Source organism: Neolamprologus brichardi, chromosome 14 (assembly GCF_056152115.1).
Source record: "Neolamprologus brichardi isolate AB-2024 chromosome 14, ASM5615211v1, whole genome shotgun sequence".
NCBI classification, from domain to species: domain Eukaryota; kingdom Metazoa; phylum Chordata; class Actinopteri; order Cichliformes; family Cichlidae; genus Neolamprologus; species Neolamprologus brichardi.
The window spans coordinates 24,912,209-24,933,247 of record NC_142117.1 but is presented as its reverse complement, the minus strand read 5'-3'; the positions used below and the strand labels follow the sequence as shown (position 1 = coordinate 24,933,247).

Below are 21,039 nucleotides of genomic sequence, written 5' to 3'. Positions count from 1 at the left end.
TCTGCTGCCTGTCTACCACTATCATGTCTGGTTGTTTAGCCACCACTATTTAGTCTGTCTGTATCTGGCAGTCCCACAGAATCTTAGCTCGGTCATTCTCCACCACCCTAGGGGTGTCTCCTATTTTGCCCTTGAGGTTTCCAGGCCATACTCGGCACAGATGCTTCTGTATACTAAGCCAGCTGAAACACCAAACTGAATGTCAGACTCCAGCTTGGCTCTCATCGACACAATCCTCATTTATAAATGCTCTACAAACCATAACATCATGGTTAACCAGTGGATTTTCCCATTTTAGTGCAGCTAGCTAGCAATGAAAAAAACAATTAATGCTCAAGAGACAGACGGTGGACTTTTATATATAAATATAAAACTTAATGCTGCAGTCAAGGGCAGCATAAATTTTACCCCCTTAGACTGCTTATCAGTTCCAGTTTCCTTGTTTTTCACTCAGTTATTGGACCTGTCACTAGTTAGCTTACATAAACCAATTTAAGTGTCTTAGCAGCAACTAAACAACCGCTAACCAGTGACGTCACTTTCTGTACTGGCACAAAATGGCACTAAACATGTCCTGAAAGCTTTCACTTTAAGCACTTAAATCCAACTACACAGACAGTTTTAAATCTATTACAGTTTTTTTGTTCAAAGTAGCAATGATACATGTAGTGTTTCATGTCCATTCAAGTTGAATGCATTCAAGGAACAATCTGTTTAAAATACATACGTTACTAGACTATATAGGGATTTTCTTTTCTGGAACTATGGCCGTTTAAAACATGTTTTCCTTCTCTAGGTGGAGCGATGCCAACTGCGACAGCTCAAAATGATTCAAAGTGCCACAGTTTCACTTACAACCCAAATGTTATCCCAGCCCTCTACTATCTGATGTTCCCTTTAGCCTTGTTGCTGAATGGTGTAGCAGCCTGGGTGTCCCTACACCTTAAGTCCACCACCACCTTTGTGGTGTATTTGAAAAATCTGATTGCTGCTGACACTTTAATAACCTTGATCGTCCCATTCAAAATTGCCTCTGACTTGTCGGGTGCATCACAAATTCTATTCGAACTGTCATGTCGTTATTTCAGTGTCGTTATGTACAGCCTAATGTACATATGTATTGGTTTGTTGGGTTTAATTAGTGTAGACCGTTTCTTCAAAATCATGACACCCCACGGAAACTTTGGCCAGAATGTGACATTTAGCAAAGTGATAGCAGGCATAGTCTGGATAACAATATTTGGAGTCTCAGGTATACCAAATATAATTTTAACTAATAAATCACCCAACTCGACACAGGCCATCAGTTGTATGCAAATGAAAGGAACAGAAGGATTTGTATATCATACAAAAACAGTGATTTTTGTCAATATTTTCTTCTGGATCGTCAGTTTGGTCATTGTGGTTTGCTACATCTGCATCACAAACAAAGTCATCGAGTCATTTCGAAACTCCGGCAGCAATAACAACCATGGAAAGCAGAAAATCAAACTACGCGTTTTTCTTGTTATTATTGTCTTTTTTGTGGCGTTTGGACCATATCACATAGTCAGGATCCCATACACGTTTCAGCAAGTCAACTATGCCAGTAATTCCTGCTTGTTTGAACTGAGCAAGTTTGCCAAAGATGCCAGCCTTTGGCTTGCCACCACAAACACGTGCATAGATCCACTTCTCTATGTCTTTCTGTGCAGAGAGTTCAAAGAGAAACTGGTATCTTTGATGGCAGATGTTGCCATCTCACTTAAATTGGCTTCAGCACCAGAGAAACCAGACACCACTTTGCAACAGACTAAATTCTGATAGATCTTACAAAATATTATCCCCGATTAGATCGGCTCAGATGTTATTGCTGTAGTGAACTTAATTATTCCTGTATTTATTAACATTTAATTGCATTATTTACTCTTTTAAATCGTGTAAAATTGTCCTTTTAGTACTAAATGTACCACATGAAGAGTTTGAAAAACTGTAACATGAAACGCAACAGAGTGAGTGGTATTTTCATGCTGATTTTATGTAAAGGTAGCACTGCATTTTAATCAGAAGGCGAATGGACACAACGCAATTATCATGCAAAGCATTCAATCATCTGTCTTTCATGCAGATGTTTTGTAATGACTGTGGTTAAAGTAAATAAGGTTCATGGCAATAAAGAGTTTGTCTAAAAGACATTTTTTGTATGATGTTAACCATGTATGCAACAAGTTTATGTCCTACTGCATTGCTTACTAATTATTAATCTGCTAAAATATATGTCTGTATATTCCATCTGATCTCACTGAGCTTTTACTTATATATTTTTCTTTGTGTGTGCCAAACTGACTGTTGGTTCATGGAATTATATTGTGTTTATCTGTCATGATATGTATCTATATGTGTGATGTGTGTTAAGCAACAACATAATTTGGAGACTTGTAATAGAAACACGCGTGCTATTTCTCAACTTGCTTTGCAGCTGTCATAATTCTTGGTTCAAATCCAAACAAAAACCCACAGGAAGTTGCTTTTGAAATGTTCTCAGAATGTCCTATTTTTAACAAGAAAGTGAGAGTGGAAGGGGATGGTCAATCAGTCAGTTGTTGTTGTAATTTGATACTATTTACAGAAAATACACGCTATTTCAAACAGAGGCAATTTATAATAATATCATTTTCTTCCCAATTTTTTTTACATTAAATATAATGCATCATGGTAGAGCTTGCTTGCTTTCAAGTGAAGTCAGTAAGAGCAATGTGCAAGCTTTGCATGTTACTGTTGCCCACTAAAACCACAGCTGGTGGTGGAGACTTTTTGAAACAAAGCGTAAGTATTGAACATTAGTTGCGAGGTGGAGCGAAGAGCTGTAGGGCGCAAGAGGTCTGCAAATAAGTCTGTGGCTGTGGTGTTCGCCTCTTAACAGCTACTAAGTCTGACGCAAGCTAGCGGAGGCAGAGGGACTGGCACGGAGTAGAGCAAGCTTCTCGGCAGACAATTGGAACAGGAAGCAAGGAAGGAAAGGGTCTTTCACCCGGAGGAAGACTGGCAAACTCATTGGGATTGTGACAAGACAGCCACACATTAGCTCCAGGGACCACCCATTGTAAGAGCATCAAACACACACACACACAAAAACACTTAAAAAGAGAGAGACAGAAGGGGAGGAAATACCAAGAAAGACATAAAGATTCAAGACTCAAGCCAGAACCAGTATTCCTGGACTGATTAAAGAACTAAAATAACAGCAGGAGGTTTTCAGTTTTATTTCATTTTTTATTTTCCTTCATTTTTTCCTGTGGCTAAGAAGAAAAAAGAGGAATTTGCTATTTCACTTCTTCCTTTTTATGAAACATTGTATTTTCCGTTGCATTTTGTCATTATTCTTCTCACGCCCCACCTACACAGACGATAAAGACACAAAAAGAAGGTAAGACTCAATTACTGGCTTGTCATGTACATCTTGCAGATAAATTACTTTGTGAAACTGGGCACAAATACTTAATTTGCCTAACAATGTAACTTGCAGAAAATCTAATTAACATTTGAGTGCACACTAAACCAGACAAAGGTTTGAAAGCAGTGTGTATTAGTTGCCATAGTCCATGTGTATAACCTCAGTGCTATTCTTCAGAGCAAAAAGAAGAGAGGACATAGGGAGTATAGAATGAACAGAAGCACAGACTGTGCATTTAAAGTATATATTAAGTCTGTATCTACATGACAACAACAAACAAAGTATTGGTACTTTTAAGAAGAGGGTAGGAAGCAGCTGTAAAATGATCTGATAATTCCTGTGGTCAATTTTTTTGTAACTCTTGTCATATAAATGAATAAACATCTGTCATATAAGTAATTAAGTGGAGTACTTCAGCTACATTTTCTTAGGGACTTTTGTGAGATAGACAAAACAATGCTATAATTATCTCATATTAATTCTAGAAACAGCACATTACAGTGTTTTTATCATTTCTTGTGATGTCTCTGTCATCTTTTTTTCCACTCTCTCACCCTGTCAAAAGCCAACTAAGGATCACAGTATGAACAACACCCTATCCAACACCACCTCCTTCAAGTGTGTTCGGGATACCAGCATAACAGCTGTGGTTTTCCCCTGCCTATACAGTGTCCTCTTCATAGTTGCTCTGATACTGAACTCCCTCGCTGCATGGATCTTCTTCAGTATCCGAAGCACTTCAACATTTCTGGTCTTCCTAAAAAATGTGGTAAGACACCAAGGCTTTTACTTTGTAGGTTTAGTCTCGGCTGCAAAGTAAGGAAACAATAAAAAAAAAAAACAGCATTGCAATAACAAAGTTAAAATTTGCTCAACAACAGGTGGTGGCTGACTTGCTCATGACTCTGACCATCCCTCTGAAAATCTTAACGGATGCAGGTGTGGGTTCCTGGCAGCTACGCGCCTTCCACTGCAGATACTCTGCGGTGCTCTTCTACATCACCATGTACATCAGCATCCTCTTGCTGGGTCTCATTAGCTTGGACCGTTACCTGAAGATTGTCAGGCCCTTTGGGAAGTGTGCCCTTCAGCGGGTCCATGTTGGTCAGATACTAAGTGCAGCTGTTTGGGTGGTCATGCTATCATTAGCGTTACCCAACGTTATTCTAAGTGACAAGCCGCCACGGCCGTCTGGAAACAGACTGAAGTGCACGTCCATGAAGAGCCCGGCTGGCTTGCTGTGGCATGAAGGTTTCAACTACTTCTGTCAGGTAACTATGAATTAAGGAAATACTTTGAAATTTAAGCAAACTTTCATATTCAACCTCCTTCCATAAAATTTCAGAATCAGCTCCTTTAAATGTATCCCACAGATGACACTGCTGTCAGCTTTTTAATGTTACTCATAAGCATGTGTGTAAGCAAATTTCGCACAGTAGAGAAGTGTTGCTATTAATATATCTGAACTACAAAATCAGCTGATTTAAACAGAATACACGATGTCCTTCTGCAGTTATTAGAATCTTACTGCTAATGCTGACCTAAATTAATTGGAGAAAAGCTGCGAGGTGCTCCTCTGATTTCCCCTTTTCTTGTTTTGTTTTCCTAGGTTATTTTTTGGGGGACGCTTGCTTTGATGGTAGTCTGCTACACATTCATCAGCAAGAAGGTTTATGAGTCATACAAAGCCTCAAAGAGTAGATCTCGGGGTGCCAGTCGCAAAACCAAAGCGAAAGTCTTCGTTGTAGTGGGTGTGTTTTTCATCTGCTTTGCACCATTTCACTTCGTCCGGGTTCCCTATACCCTCACCCAAACACGGAGCGCAACAAGTGACTGCAAGGCTCAGAATGCCGTCTACTTTGCCAAGGAAACCACCCTGTGGCTTTCAGCAACAAATGTATGCCTAGACCCGCTTATCTACGTGTTTCTATGCAAGGCGTTCAGGAGAAGACTGACTGCTGCACTCTGTATTAAGTCTCTCCAAAAAGGTTTTGACTCAGCCACATCAACGCAACTTGAGATCTCACAGATAGCCTACAGTAAAAGGCTGTCACACAACGGCACGTCAGAAGCCAGTGAACAGTGCACACTGGGACACAATTAATAGCACCCTGGGAGAATGTTTATTTTGTATATAGTAATTCCTCCTAATAAGATGGTTGTAAAAAAAAAAAAAAAAAACCATGTAAAAACGAATGCAAGTTTATAAGAAACTGATGAGTAGACAATGTGTCAAAGAAGGAAAGCCAAAAAGTCTCTGTGAGCTACAACTACTGCTTTTCATACAGTACTAACCAAGTTTCTTTGTTTTTTTGCTAAGTCATCCATCACATTTCCTTGCTTGCACTTGCTGTCATTTAAACTTCCTCCTTTCTAATCTCACATAAACTGCACTTTCCCTTTGCAAAGACTTTGACGTGGTGAAGATCTTGACAGCACAAATTTTCCCACGATTAGTGACAAGGGGCTGAATAATCATTGAAAAGAAGAATAATAGACTTTAACAAACTCTGCTTCCAGTAATTAAAATGTTACTATCAGTTTAATAAAAATTATATTTTTCATGCTGCAGTTGCACAGTGTTCACTTTTATGTACTTTGCTGAGGCTAACAAAGCTCACACAAGCATAATTGGTGGCTAAGCTAAAAAGCAAGCCAAAACCTATACAACAATAGCTACATACAAATAGATGAGGTTTGAAGTTAAGTTTAGGGGGGCTACCACGAGTTGTAAATATGTCTTGAACTAGCATTAGTCATGAAAATGAATCTGTTGTATTCTTTTTGTTGGTTTCTGAACACAGACGATTCAAGTATGAGAGATCGTGCATAAGAGATCATGATCTTGACAAAATGTTGTGTCTGCATCAGGTGATAAAGTGCGCTGTTTACTAATCAGAAGGTCAGTGGTATGGTCCCTATCTTTAGTCTGCTTAAACTGAATTGAAAGTGAATATTAATAATGAAATAAAACCAAACATAATGGCAAATATAAAATTGAAATATCTGTTTTGGGAAACGTAAATACCGGTGTTGGTCAGTCCGTCACATCTGGTACTTAAAGAAAAGATGCCAATTAAATAGAAAGAAAAGGTCAGTGCATTATGAAAGCTTGACAGGAATATGGTTGAGAGACACAGACGTTCAAATAACTTTTCATGGTGTTTAGTTATTTGAATTATTTGTTTGTTTGTTTTTAGTGCTTGCACACTTTACACTAAATGATAGATGACAATATTTGCCTATTTTTGTATCTAATTTTAGTGTTATTTCATATTTGGGACATTTTTTGAAAATAATAATGAAGGTAAAAAAAAGGAACAATGAACAACACCCTGTCCAACATGAGGACAGAAACGCAGACACACAGCACACTGCAGGAGATCAGCTATTTGATAACAACCACTGCAGCCCAACTAGAACAACGCCCAGCAATGCTGCAAGAATTTCCAAGTATAGTATATTGCCTTTCACAATGCTGCAGCAGCTTCTGATGAATTTTCAAATTGAACAAGGGATGAGAAAAAGAATACAGATCTGGAATTAATGGACTTTTCCCCTACACTACCACACCCCAAAGATGGGCTTCTGGACATTCACAAACTGGTTCGGCAGAATTAATGTCACTTCCCACCTGATTTATAATCCAGTCTGCATGTGGGTTTGATTAATATAATAATGAAATATGATCTTTCTCCACCCCACCCACTGTCGGTTACGACAGAGGCTGATATTTGGGCAGGAAATTAATGAGCTACTGAGTGGGGAGAGTAGCAACTGCAGCCGGGGGAAGGACCATTCATCACCTTCAGATTAAATCCTCTGACAGATGATAGTAGTGAATTATGAGAAATACCAAATTACATTCATGGAAATTAAATAAACCCCCCAAAGATAATGTTACCTACCCATTTCCACAGAAACAGAATTCTATGACTAGGGATCTATAACAAGAGGTAGGGACTGTCATTTAGTTGCATGGTTGTGTGAAGGCTGAAATGTGGACCCAAAAGCAGACATGTGGAAACACAAAACATGAAACATCTAGTACCTGAGCTAGACGAACAGACGACAAACAAAGGGAAACTCACACAATATATACACAGAGAGGTGGCAACAGCTGGGATGAATGGACATGATGACACAGCAGAAGTAAAACTAAACACACTGAACACAGGACAAGAGACTGTCAAAATAAAAAATAAAGCAGGAAAAATATGGAGACGAGGACTAAGACCCGAACACACTTGTCAAGTAATGTTTTCATGTTAGAGCTGCCAACAGTTTTAAAACACTCACTGTCATTTTAGGAAGTTTATTAGACTTAAACTGCAGGTCAAATATGTTATTTTTACACATTTTAGATCACCACAGCCAGCTGTGACATAGTTGTCTATTAATTGCAGGGTGAGTTCAAACCACTATCAGAAACCAAAGTCCACACAGCAGTCTCTGCAGAACACAAGAAGCTGTTCAACAGTTTTTTTGGTTTGTTTCTTTTTATACAGAGCCAACGAATTAAATATGTTAGGATGATATATTTATATTGCACGGAATCTACATTTGGTTACAATAAAGTAAAAAAAATCGGAAAAAATGTATACATAGAATCAGAATCAATTGAAGTATCTCGGGGTCTTGATCACGAGTGAGAGGGGAGAGCAGGAGATCGCCAGACAGATTGGTGCTGTGGTGCTGCAATGAGAGAGCTGAGCGTAAAACATCGAAAGGAGCCAGTTGAGGTGGTTAGGGCATCTGACAAGGATGCTTCCTGGACGACTCCTGGGTGAGGTGTCGGGGCATGTCCCACTGGGAGAAGGCTCAGGGGCAGACCCATGATATACTGGAGAGATTATATGTTGCAGCTTGCTTGGGAACAGCTTGGTGTTCTGCCGCACAACCGGGAATTGGTGGCCAGAGAGAGGGAGGTCTGTGCTTCTCTGCTTAGGCTGCTGCCCCGAGACCCTTCCCCAGATAAACAGAGGAAAATGGATGGATGGATGGATGGACGGATTGATGGATGGATGGATGGAGTGATATAACATTGGGTTATTTCACAGTGTTCGTCAGAGTGACAGCCTAGGGCAGTGGTTCCCAAACTTTTTTCGCTGGGCCCCCCTTTGTTTTACAGAAAAATGTTTGCGGCCCCCCCCCCCCCCCCTCGCGTGCGCGCACACAGGCACGCGCACGCACGCACTAACACATCCTCCAACCACACACACCCATATTTTGCTCAATTGCGGTTTATTTCACACCTCAAACATTTAGTAAACAATTAAGCAAATACAAGTAATCTGCAATCTGCAGTAATCTGATAGTAAGAAAATAAACTACTAACTATTTTACGCTACGTCCGCACCTACACAGGTATTTTTGAAAACACAGCTGTTTCGTCCACACGTAAACGGCATTTCGAATCACCGAAAACGGAGATTTTTTAAAACAAATTTTTTGCGTTTATGTGTGGACGAGGAATACAGAGTTCATCAGGCAATGTCAAAGGTATGTGCCTTTTTTCACGTCACGCTGTGCGCCACGTTATTATTTACGTGACATGAATTGCAGAATGGCAGATAGTCAGATTAACAGTATTTTGTCTCGATCTTCAGGTTTTACACGCTTACATATACACACGCAGTTACTGTCGCTCCATTTAGAAAGGCAGAGGCGTCATGGTGTGATTATTTTACATGTAGTTGTTTTTTTCCTGTGTAATAATATTCAACATTGCTATCAATACATTTGTCAAAAAAAATGCCTCTCTGTACAAAATGAGTTTAAAAACATAAACAACTGTGGGATACTGTTTGTCCGTGATTTGAACCGAGGGAACAAATCGTGGCAGGATCAGCCTGATATTATTTGTATCCCCCTGTAACTTTACTGTATAAAGAGCTAACTTCTCTAAAATGTCAGGAGCAGTTAGTCATTACAACAAGTGTTTGTGAACTAAAAATCAAGAATGTAGGATACTGTTTGTCCGTGATTTAAACAGCCCAGCGCTGCTCCCGACACAGGGAAAAACAATCCTGCAGGGAGACCTACCTCAGCACTTGTGCAGGTGAAATCAAAGGGAAGATATGCTTCACCATATTTTCTAGTCTTTGGCTTAGAATGAAGTTGGTTTGGAAACATATTCAGCGATGCTTCATCTCCTGCTTTGCGTTTGTTTAGGCTCCCCATGCTAGCAGTGTCCAAGCGTTTTTGTTTTTTTTTTCCCTTTTCATGCCGCGCCCCCCCTGCAATGGCTCTGCGCCCCCCCTAGGGGGCGGGCCCCACACTTTGGGAAAGTCTGGCCTAGGGGAAGAAACTGTCTTCTCTGCTAAGCTGCTAGCAGCTAAGAGATGCTAACAGCAACTAACAAAGTACCAAAGACAGCAGAGTACCAAAGACAGCAGTCCTTACTGACAAAAAAGTTCAGGAGTTCCACAACAATTGTGTCTGTGTCATCGGACAGCGACACTGACTCCTCAACCTGTATCTGTCGCCTTTCATAAAACGTTACAACCTCCTGCAGAGTAGACCCACCGCATACTGACTGCTTGCTGCGATAAACAGTGGACAGTCAGCCTACACGTGCTACAGATGAACACCGGGTACAGTTTTTGAGGTGACTCGCTTGAGGGTAAAAACATAAAATACCACAAAATATCGAATTGGCACATGGGTCATGCCGTTCTTAAATCAACGTGAGCATTCTGCTCAGCTCTCTCTGATTTGTATAAAAGATTTATTGTCCAAAGTTTGGACTGTTATCAAATTTAAACTTCATATATCAAATAAGTTTCAAGATGATCGGTTGACCCCCTTTTAGGCTTTTTTTTTACACGCTGTAAAATGTTTAAACATGAAAATCTTGAAAACTATTAAAAGATAAAATCCTGGTCTGTCACTGGTCTGTCTTACCATCAAATCAGCGTCTGTAATTTGAGACGAATGCATCATGAATGTCTGAGTATGGGTTTTTGAAATACAATTTGTCATATTTGCTCAATCTAACATGTAAGTGTAATGAAAATAGCATTTGTTTATTTTGTGCCTATCAGTACCCCCCACCCACCAAGGTTTTGTAGTTTGTAGTTTTGTATAGTTTTTGACATGTTGATGTCTAAACCTTGTCTCATTTTTAAATGTGCAACAAAAAAAAAATCCATCTTGTAAAGTATTTCATGAAGCTAAAATCTGTTTTATTATTCCTGATTTACTGCTAAGTATTCATATTTTTTAGGTGAATATATAATGGAAAAAACACAGCACATAGAAAAATCAAATGTGTATAAAAAGGTTTTTATACACAAACAGCAGAAAAAATTATTTGTCCTGGTAAAAAAACAAACAAACAAACAAACAAAAAAACAACTTTAATATATATTGTTATCAGTAGTAATTTAATGGCTGAAATATAGTTCATTACTATTTCATTGTTATCATAACATACACGTGTTGAGTTTTTACACAGTCATCACATTCATTTCTCACTTTCTGGGAATCACCTGTCAGGTCACCTGACAATTCAAGTCCAATATAGGCGATTTAGCTTTATTGCTTTATTCTTCCATCTCCTATGAAGAAATATAGTCTTTAGTTTTCATTAACCTTTATTCTCACCATCTTTGAATCCGGTGACCAACGAAACTAGCTATCACAATAGTTTAAGCTTTTAAATTAAAGTGACTACTTTATCTGTCCAAAAATACTGACACACATTTTACTGTAAAGTTTAAAACCACTTGAATCCGCTTTCGTTTCTTCAAAGAAGAATTTTTAAACGCAAACTCCGCTCTTCTTTTTCAAAACATCCCTAAAAGACCATCTTTAGTTTTCAGGGAAAGGTGATCTCAACAGTAAAAGCTTTTGGCGTCTAATATTTCATGCTACATCGTGACAAACGTTACTAAACGTTACTAACTAACCGTTTGTGCTCACTGTGTAAGACGAAACCTCGTCTGTTATTTACAGTCATCCCACTCCGCTCAGCTGACTGTGCGCGCTCCCGAGGCGTACGCCAGCTTCACTGCGCGAACATAATGCCACGTGACGTGCATAACGGGTCATATGACTGACACTCTTAGGTATTCCTCTCTGCTGCTGTGAAGCTCACAAATAATCGAACATGGCGGATTTGGAGGAGCGGCAGAGATTGTTGGGAGACGAGGACAGGGGCAGTGGACCCGGCAGGCCCATGCTCGCCATCTGCGACCCCAGCCGCTTACTGCACCGACTGGTTGTCCTTTTTTTTATGTGCTTCCTGGGATTTGGTAAGGAGTAAAAGGCGGCACGGCGAGCTATTTGGGAGATTTGGGACTAACTAAAGTTAAATACTATCAAGCTAGTGTAAATAATGCACGTTGTTGTCTGCTTATTATGTATGAAATGTATAATAAATGCAATAGTGTCATGTCTGAGCCCCGCTAATGTGGGTGCTTTGTTCCAGGAAGCTACTTCTGTTACGATAATCCCGCTGCACTCCAAAGTCAAGTCATCCAGGTATTTCACACATAATTCAAACTTTTACACCAGGGCCTTAAAACCAAATGCAGACATTCATATTAATCCCACACTAACACGCCTTTGGAGATTTCTTTTTATATAGAAGAGAGGTTATCTTTTAAAGATCACCATACTCTATGTAAACAAAAACAAAATCTACATAATAAACAACAAGAACAGTCAAATAAGATTCCTAGTAAATGGTGTTGTTACACGGATTTATTCAAAAACCTAGAGCCTACTATGCATTGTGCTCAACACAAAATGATAGCAAAAACTAACACAAAGCGAGAGTCTAATGTGTGTTGTTTTTCTTCTGTGACTTGCCCAGGATTTGCATCTGACGACTGCAGACTTCATGCAGTTGTACGCCTGGTACTCCTGGCCTAATGTAGTCCTCTGCTTCTTTGGGGGATTTCTGCTTGATCGGGTCTTTGGTGTCAGGTAACGAGAAGAACCAGTCGGTTGTATGTTTTTTGCCAACTATGTGTTGTTTATGTATTTTCACCCAAAAGACAAAAGTGAATGCTCCGTATGGATTTTGTACATGTCGTCTTAATTGGTATCTTTCCCCATGTTCTTGTTTACAGGTTGGGAACCATCATCTTTTCCCTTTTTGTCTGTGCGGGACAGGTAATATACTCTTGAAGTTTCAGAAGAATGCAGTTACTTAAACAGATATACATTCTGTTTAAATCCATATAGCTCAATAGAAAAAATCCTTGGGAAAACTGTGGTGATTAGATTGTTTTTAACGTTTCTACCTCTGCATAGGTGGTCTTTGCTGCTGGAGCTTGGACAAATCAATTTTGGCTAATGGAAGCTGGACGGTTTATATTTGGGTAATAAAACCAAAACAAACTGTCTTCTAGTTAAACCTTTTTATTTTACTAGAATGTAAAAACTTAAAAAAAACAAACAAAACAAACATTGGTCCTTTTCTTGTTTGAAATAGTAATAAAAAAACATGCAGTTTCTTATGAGACTGATTCATATCAGCTTACAGAATATGAATGATATAGCCAGAAATACCATATATGGGGGATTCTTAGCAAACCCGAACACACATGAAGTCGCTAAAACAAAGTCAGTGTGGTGTTATTCAGTCACATATATTTATCCGTCAAGAGACATTAAAGTCTGATTCTAGGGCTCAGGTTTTCAGTCTTGTTGCTTACATGATCCCTTCTATGTTGTCTTTTCTTGGGTAGTATTGGAGGAGAGTCTTTGGCAGTAGCCCAAAACACATATGCAGTGAACTGGTTCAAAGGCAAGGAGCTCAATCTAGTATTTGGCCTTCAGCTGAGCATGGCTCGCGTGGTAAGAAAGCTCCAAATGAAAAAGTGCATTTATACAGGCTTTGAAATACTTGTATTTTTGTTTGTTTTGATATTTTCAATGAGGTAAGCTGACTTCTCTGCTCATCCCAAGGGCAGCACGGTGAACATGAACATAATGGGCTGGATTTATAACAGAGTTACAGATGCTGTTGGCTCGCCTGGACACACCGTGCTGGGTGCATCACTCTTGATAGGTAAATGTTTTACAGTTGCACTTCACTGAACCTGACTTGTCAGGTGAGTTTTACACTCTCAGACTCCAGTTACACCCCCTTTATTTCCTTGTTTGGTAGAAATGCTACACCCTTTCTTTTTTTACTTCTAAGTTCAAATAACACAGCTAGCACAAACCAACAGAGAGAAGTGATACAGAGAACTAAAAGTGCTGCAGACTGTTCTAGATGAATCACAAGGAACAGAAGAAGTGCCAGTTCTTGTAATGTTATCCTGTGACATGCAGACGTTTCCACTTTTGCACAACTTGCAGTTTTGTGTTGTTTCCTGCTGCTTCTAATTTCACTGAACATGTTTAGTGGCAATAAAATGATTCTGATTCTCCATTTCTTTTTCTCCCCTTAGCTGCCATAACGTGCGTGTTTTCCCTAGTCTGTGCCTTGGTTTTGGGATTCCTTGACAAAAGAGCCGAGAGGATCCTCAACAAGGAACAAGAAGGAACAGGTAATGTCTTCCCACACTTTCTCCCTCAATTTTGTGTTTTCCCTCTCATCACACATCAGTGAATGAATACTAGAAGTTCTTCCACAATTGTCACAGATTGCCCCCATGTGCAAAGTCAAATTTAGTTTTTGTTTCATTGAGCTCTAAAACCAACTATCTGGTTTGATTCTACTTTCTCTGTTTGAGAAAGTAGAGTCTTTTTGTTGTCGTTGTGTTGGTGGCAGTTATAGCCAGAGGTGATTTTGTGGTTCTAACCCTATTCACATGACAAAAATAACCTCTTGAATTTATTTACATTTAAAATGTCAAGAATATCCACTTGGACTTTAGGTTGAAATTACCAGAAGTTAGTTGTCAAAGGTCTCTCTGACCTCTCAAAACCTTTTTTTTTTTTAAAAAAAAGTGTAAACCTTTTTCAACATGTTGATGCCGAACTTGCACGGATAACCACACTCTCTGTTCTCGCTCGATGGTTGCATTGTGTGGTTTCATTAGTTAACCCATTTGCTGGCTTGTCAACAGTTTAATTTCTCAAAAACTTTCAGCAGAAGCAACATTAGCAAGTTGAGTTGGCATCGCATGATGTCACCCTATTAAAAGGGAAATGAGAGGTGAGAGCGCTGAAGCCTGAAATGCATCCATGTGAATCCTGCCTAACTCATGAAGTAATTATTTAAAAAAGATCACGCACATCAAATATGATAAAATAATGAACTGATGGCATTTTTGTATTCAAATGGTTTAGTCTGCAAAATCATGGATGAAAACTACTACTCGGCAGGGAAGAAAATGGTTAAATTTGGCATGCTGTAGCATTTGTCAGTAAGAAAAAAGGTTGACATGTGTTAAAGAAGCATTTATTCTTTTAGAGCTGGTCAAAGCAAATGGTGTTCTCAGACAGATTTGTTTTTTGTGTTGCATGTTAGGCGAAGTGATCAAGATCACGGATGTGAAGCATTTCCCTGCAGCCCTGTGGCTTATCTTCATCGTTTGTGTAGGCTACTACGTGGCAGTTTTCCCCTTTATTGGACTGGGACAGTGAGTACTCCATACGTCTGCACTCTTACTCTAACACCATGTTTCCTCCAGTGGTCCTTATATTGCTTTTATAGTATATATACTGTCTGCAGAATGCTGTCTGCTCTGTGCGTCCCCTGTTTCTCATGAAATACAGGAAGCAGCACATGGATCCCAACATCCCAAGTGCATTATCTTTGTTTGTAAATGGTGTATTTTATATGTTATTCATGTTAAAAGTGACCTGATTTAGTCTTTCCTGAAGTCAACATATCCTGTGATGTGCCCATAACCATTTAGCTTTGAGTGAAGAAAGAACTCCCACTCTAAATAATGCACTGTTATGGTTAAAATGCCTGATAAGAATTAAATAAAGAACCTTTAGCAAGGTAGTTGTTCAACCTCACAATGTTGTGTTGGGATTAAACTACAAAGGGAGTCTTTGACAAATAGCTTTGAAGTGAAAGAACACAATTGCAGCCATTACAAAATGAATTTCCTTCACTGAAAGGCATTCTCAGATCACGTAGCAACTGACATGGATTTGCCACAATGGGTCATTGCTAACTGAGCAGATGGCTGCTATGAAAATTCAATCTCTCCTTTTGTTGTCATAACAGCCAAAAAGCTAAGCAGTGCTTTGTACTGTGAACGCATCATCTTGTCTTTTCATTCGCAGGGTGTTCTTCATTGAAAAATTCAGCTTCTCCCCAGCTGAAGCCAGAGCTGTCAACAGGTAACTCAGCTTAGGTGTTGCCTGTTGGGCAACTGAGACAAAGCTACCTTAAGATATTAGCACTCTTTATATTCTGCAGTTTTTGTGGCAGGTGAATTTCCTAAAATAGCGTGTTCTTCATTTAAAATAAGGATATTCATTATATAATGTTTTAACATGAATCGTTCATTGTCCATTGTCTATCTTTCCTAGTATTGTGTACATCATATCAGCCCCTGCATCTCCAGTTTTGGGCTTCATGGTTGATAAGACGGGGAGGAACGTGTATTGGGTATTGCTTGCAGTGGCAGCAACACTTGCCGCTCACATGATGCTGGCCTTCACTTTCTGGAACCCATGGATCGCAATGGTAACTTCCCTGGCAACCTTTTACACTGCACTTAAACATTTTGCACATTCATAAACAGTTATAGTATGTCTTGAAAATTGAATCTGTTCATGTGGATGCACTGAAACAGATTTTCAGTCGGAGAATTGTTTTATCTCTTATCCAGTTAACTTCTTTGGTCTCAGCCAACTGAGAAATTGTAAAGTGAGATTCTGTGCATTTGCTTGATTTCCAGTCCCTGCTTGGCGTGTCATACTCCTTATTGGCCTGTGCACTTTGGCCCATGGTGGCTTTTGTCGTGCCTGAACATCAACTCGGGACAGCCTATGGCTTGTATGTGCCTTTTTTTTTATCATTAAGACTTAAATTATACATATTCTGCTTGTTTGGGCCACACATTATGTCAGGAGATTTTTATTATTAAGACATTTTATTAATCATTATTGCTGATATACTAAAGCTAAAAGTGTTCATATTTCTGTTTGCACTCAACCAGCTGCACAACTAACTGTCTGCACCTTGCCTTAAAAAGACTTGTTTGCTCTCACATTATCTAACTTTAACAGGAAACCGCCAACCAAGAGTAAGAAACGACCTTTTAAGAACATGACCTTTTTTGAACATAAGTTCCGAGAAGTCACACCTGCCTGTTTGACTAGAGAATGTTGCTTCCTTTCTTGTATGTTTCATGCTGTGTATAAATAAAGGCAGAGAGCTTCTGCAGAGGTGTGAGTCTCCCTTGAGCTCTCACCCGTGCACGTTGAACTGTTACAAGTGTCTGAGTGTTAATTCATTATACCTGATTACTTGATAAAGAATATCTCTATCATATTAACATATAAATATTGCTATATTGACACTGATGTGTGTTCTCTGTCTTTGCACATTAGTATGCAGTCCATTCAGAACCTGGGACTCGCTATCATTTCCATAGCGGCAGGGGCGATCCTCGACAGCAAAGGGTACCTGGTTCTGGAAGTGTTTTTTTGCGCTTGCATTTGCGGTCAGTACTTTTATGTCTTTTTGTTTCCTCTTTTTTTTTTTCTTTCTCAAAGTCTTGTTAGACACTTGTGAGTGCCATTGTTGGTTATTTCTTTTTTGCATTGGTTTTCCTTCTACTTTCTTGTAGTTGGACTGATAGCCGCAGTGTTGCTGTACTTCGTGGATTACATTAAAGGTGAGAAAAGACTGGAGTGTTGAATTCTCCCACATTTTCACTCCTCCCTGTTTTGTGTTTCTTTATTGTCTCCGATTTTCTTCATAAGCCTTCTCATATGACATCTTTTCACTTTACTCTCACACTCTTTTCCTTACCATCAGACTCACTCACTGCTTAATCTGCCTATTTCCTTCTCTTGCTCCAGGAGGAGATTTGAACCTGTCAGCTGCAGCCAGAGCCAAACTCAGTAAAGAAGCCAGTTCAGATGCAGAGTGAGTAGCTTTGACCTTCCACACACCGTCAGTGCTTTTCCACCCACTTGCGCATCAATTAGACAAGCATCTCAGAAACATATTGAACACTTCTCTCATGCAGTCAAGTGACATAAACACATTGTAGGTAGACTTCCAATATAGACACAACTAATAGGTTTAACTACAAATAATAGTTAATAATGTATAGAGGTCATAAAACATACCAAAAGTTTTGGTCGATTAAACTTTAATTTGTTCAGAGTGGTTGTTACAGAAAACAGGGTTATGGACTTGCTAGGGGTATAATACAGTGTATCAATAATGTTATGTCTTCTTATTATCCACACTTAAAATGCAAGAAACCTGTACATAATGTATTTTGTATGTATTATATATTATACATGTATTACACATATAATAATTATGCGGACAGACAGAGACTTCGTTGTTGGTTCTGCAACAAAGAGAAATTTTAAAGGTAAAAATTGTTTATTAGGTTTTAGTTTAAAAGTTTCCAATTCTGGAATATAGGATAAAATATAGGATTTTATCTCATCAGTTGATAGGTGTTCCTTTTTTTTTCTTTACACACACACACACACACACACAGGCAAACATGTTTTGAAGCGAGTCTTCTTTTACTTCAGGAAGTCATTTTCTATATTAGCTGGCTGGGTTATGTGCTTCGGCTTTCATATTTATTTGTACTGACACGTGCATGTTAGCTGTGGTTGGTTTATTTTCCACTCGCAGCACTGAATGAAACCAATACTTCTACTTTCAGTTCACAGTTAGAATTAGAAAGAACGATGAAAGTCACACATGTTTTCTGTACTCATGTATAACCTGACTAATCTCTATTTTTATGTGTTTTATGACTTGTGCAGACTGATTAATATCTCCTGGTTCATGCCTTAATTGATATTTTCCAGATGATGATGATGATGAGCGAACACACATGGTCCTGGGTTTCAGAGCCAGCAGGCTGCAGTGTCCACCCCTGAGCTTTCAATCTGCTACCATGGGGCAGGACTGTGGTTCTGACTCCGCCCAGTGATGTCATCTGTGGTTCTTCACACCAGAACTGACTGTCTGGATTTGGGACTGTTGTATAACCTTGCATAAATGTCTAAATGCGATTTTACGGGACACTTGACAAACGACATATCCTACTTAATCCACAGTTACTCTCCAACTTGTCAAAGTTATTTTCACTCACTACTGACTTTTGTGTGTGTCAAAGTTCAGCATGCTTGAAAAATATTTGAATTATCAAAAGATGACATTTGTACTTACAGCACAGAGGGAAGGGGTCCTTTGATTTTATCATGTACTATTTATTGTTAATTTAGCTTTTTAACATGTAAAATGGGGCAACTGATTTTAAATGTTTGGGGTTTTGTTTTGTTTTTTTCTTGTTTTTACAAAAAAAAACCCAACAACATTTCTGCACAACTGTTATTAGCCTGGTTGCAGAAAGCTCTGCAGTTCATTTATGTACACACCATTTGTCACAATTACTAACCAAAATCAGCCTTATTGGACTCTGCTTGGGCACAATGGGCTCATATTCAGTTCTAATATGCTTCATTGACCTCTGTGTGGCAGGTTATCTCAAAAAGAGCAGAGCTCTTTGTTTAAGTCTTTACTGGCTGATTTCTCTTATTTCTTCATTTCTTCATTTGCTCTTTGCTGATTTGCAAAGTTCATAAAAGTTTATTTTCTATTCCATCATCAAATGTTACAATTACCTTAAAGATCATTTTATCTATATATCTATATATATATATATATATATATATATATATATATATATATATATATATATATATATATATATATATATATATATATATATATATATATATATATAATATGATACACTTTTGACGCGTGTACCCATGTAATGATATTCACAGTCTCAACTTTTATAAACTCTTCCATTAATGTGACCTTTATTTATGTTAGGAGTCAGATCAGTTCCACGCAAGAATTGTGTTTTATCGATTGTCTTTATTGCTCTTTTATCAAGCTCAGGTAATTAATTCTTTCTAAGCACTTCCCCAAATTGATATTTGCTTTATCTTAATGGTGTAACAACATATTCAGCTTAACACTGACCATTCCAGTAATGAGGGAGGAGGATTTTGTGTTAATGGCAGGGTCACACACTGTGGATGATTAACATTCACTACCTCAGTTGGGCAAATGAACCCTTATTCGAGTCTTAACAAGTATTACATACATACATACATACATAAAGACAGTACAATTAATAGTACAAAAAGGAGAAAAAAAAGGTGGTTACACATTAAAATGACTATACTCAGAAATGGCTGCTCGGTCAGCTTGTTTGCTCTGTGGTGTCGGGAACTCACTGCAATTGTTTAACAGAGAATACTTGTATTAAACTTTAACTGACATTGAACTGTGTACAAGATGACTGAAATTGTACAGAAAAATTCAGTTATTGAAAAGATCACATTTGATGCCATGAACAATGACATTAAATTAAACATTTTTTTAAATCATCTTTTTTTTTTCCACTGAAGTAGTTATTCTGTAATACTTTTGTGTCCTTTTCTCTGTCTTCTGCAGCAGACTGGGTGACTAATCCTATTGTAATATTTGCATAATTGTGTTCATGTTAGTGTTGGCTGCAGAGATGTTCAAAGTGTCTATGCTATTTTATTTTTTCCTGCAGGAAAGAAAGGCAGCCAAGTAAGCCGACACAGGGTGAGCTGGCTAGACTGGCACCCATGTCTGCTTTTGGCTTACGCAACCGCTATCTCTCCAGGCTGGGCGCACAGGTATACACACACACGCACACTTTATGCAATTCATATTCAAAGAGAGCCATTTATTAATCCGTTCAGCCTCTTATCTTTACAGTGATAGAACATTATGTTTTTTCTATTATTGTTCTGTTTGTAGGCTTTGCTTCTTCGCTGTTTTAACTTCCACTGTGGGGTTTTTCTTCTTCATTTAATCTGTCCTGTCTTCTCTTCGCTCAGATCCCAGACCACTGCTCCAGCCATCTGTCATCTCTTGCTTACAGGAGTGTTCTGAAATGATGCCCTTCATTCAGCTGTCTGCTGCTCCAACACTGTCACTCTGTGCCTCGAGACAAGTATATGCTAAAATAGACGATGCTTTAAAAAAATGTCCTATTTTCGATGGAAATTTGAAGCACTTTTTACCTCCAGGTTATTTTTAATCTTCACTTGACTTACTGTTCCGAGTGTTCGCGGGTGTGTCTGTTTTATGGCTACATATTGTCACTGTTTGGAATATTTTGGACCTATTTTATTTTCCATGTTTGAACTGAATATTTCTTCTCTTTTAGAAATAAGATTCTCTACATACGACAGAGGGCACCAGTTCCCACAAATGTTTAATGTCACCTATGACCACAGTGTTGCTGCTTTCTATTGAGCAGTCTGTTGATTGTGGTGTTGCTCCAGTTTTGCAAGTTAATTGCAAGATGACCTTAATATTTGCATAATAATTGCACAATTGGTGAAATTTTGTATATTGTTTAGTTATGACAAATGCATTTTTTTAAAATTTAAATCAATAAAATGAAGTATAAAACACAGAGAAT

General features: G+C 38.6%; 2 protein-coding genes across 2 annotated transcripts; both read left to right on the top strand.

Annotated features, from left to right (window-relative positions):
- The first annotated feature begins 3,002 nt into the window (after positions 1-3,002).
- On the top strand, positions 3,003-6,004 carry p2ry13 (purinergic receptor P2Y13). The gene is made up of 4 exons (XM_006795309.2): positions 3,003-3,406; positions 3,999-4,202; positions 4,315-4,704; positions 5,043-6,004. Exons 2-4 carry the CDS (start codon positions 4,017-4,019, stop codon positions 5,535-5,537), a joined length of 1,071 nt encoding a protein of 356 aa, XP_006795372.1. The 5' UTR covers positions 3,003-3,406; positions 3,999-4,016; the 3' UTR covers positions 5,538-6,004.
- A 5,457-nt stretch (positions 6,005-11,461) lies between these two features.
- On the top strand, positions 11,462-21,028 carry mfsd1 (major facilitator superfamily domain containing 1). The gene is made up of 17 exons (XM_006795310.3): positions 11,462-11,691; positions 11,868-11,920; positions 12,255-12,367; positions 12,514-12,556; positions 12,698-12,765; positions 13,135-13,243; positions 13,355-13,457; positions 13,843-13,941; positions 14,868-14,979; positions 15,638-15,694; positions 15,887-16,043; positions 16,258-16,355; positions 16,913-17,025; positions 17,152-17,199; positions 17,387-17,453; positions 20,140-20,245; positions 20,450-21,028. The coding sequence occupies exons 1-17, from the start codon at positions 11,547-11,549 to the stop codon at positions 20,507-20,509; spliced, it is 1,551 nt and encodes a 516-aa protein (XP_006795373.2). The 5' UTR covers positions 11,462-11,546; the 3' UTR covers positions 20,510-21,028.
- The last annotated feature ends 11 nt before the right edge of the window (positions 21,029-21,039 follow it).

Excerpts from the sequence above, each read along its gene's own strand:
- p2ry13 (XM_006795309.2), top strand. The coding sequence starts at position 4,017 with ATGAACAACACCCTATCCAACACCACCTCCTTCAAGTGTGTTCGGGAT. Across the intron at positions 4,203-4,314 it reads TGGTCTTCCTAAAAAATGTG|GTGGTGGCTGACTTGCTCAT; the intron begins GTAAGACACCAA and ends GCTCAACAACAG. Across the intron at positions 4,705-5,042 it reads GTTTCAACTACTTCTGTCAG|GTTATTTTTTGGGGGACGCT; the intron begins GTAACTATGAAT and ends TTGTTTTCCTAG.
- mfsd1 (XM_006795310.3), top strand. The coding sequence starts at position 11,547 with ATGGCGGATTTGGAGGAGCGGCAGAGATTGTTGGGAGACGAGGACAGG. Across the intron at positions 17,200-17,386 it reads CTTCGTGGATTACATTAAAG|GAGGAGATTTGAACCTGTCA; the intron begins GTGAGAAAAGAC and ends CTCTTGCTCCAG. Across the intron at positions 17,454-20,139 it reads GAAGCCAGTTCAGATGCAGA|GAAAGAAAGGCAGCCAAGTA; the intron begins GTGAGTAGCTTT and ends TTTTTCCTGCAG.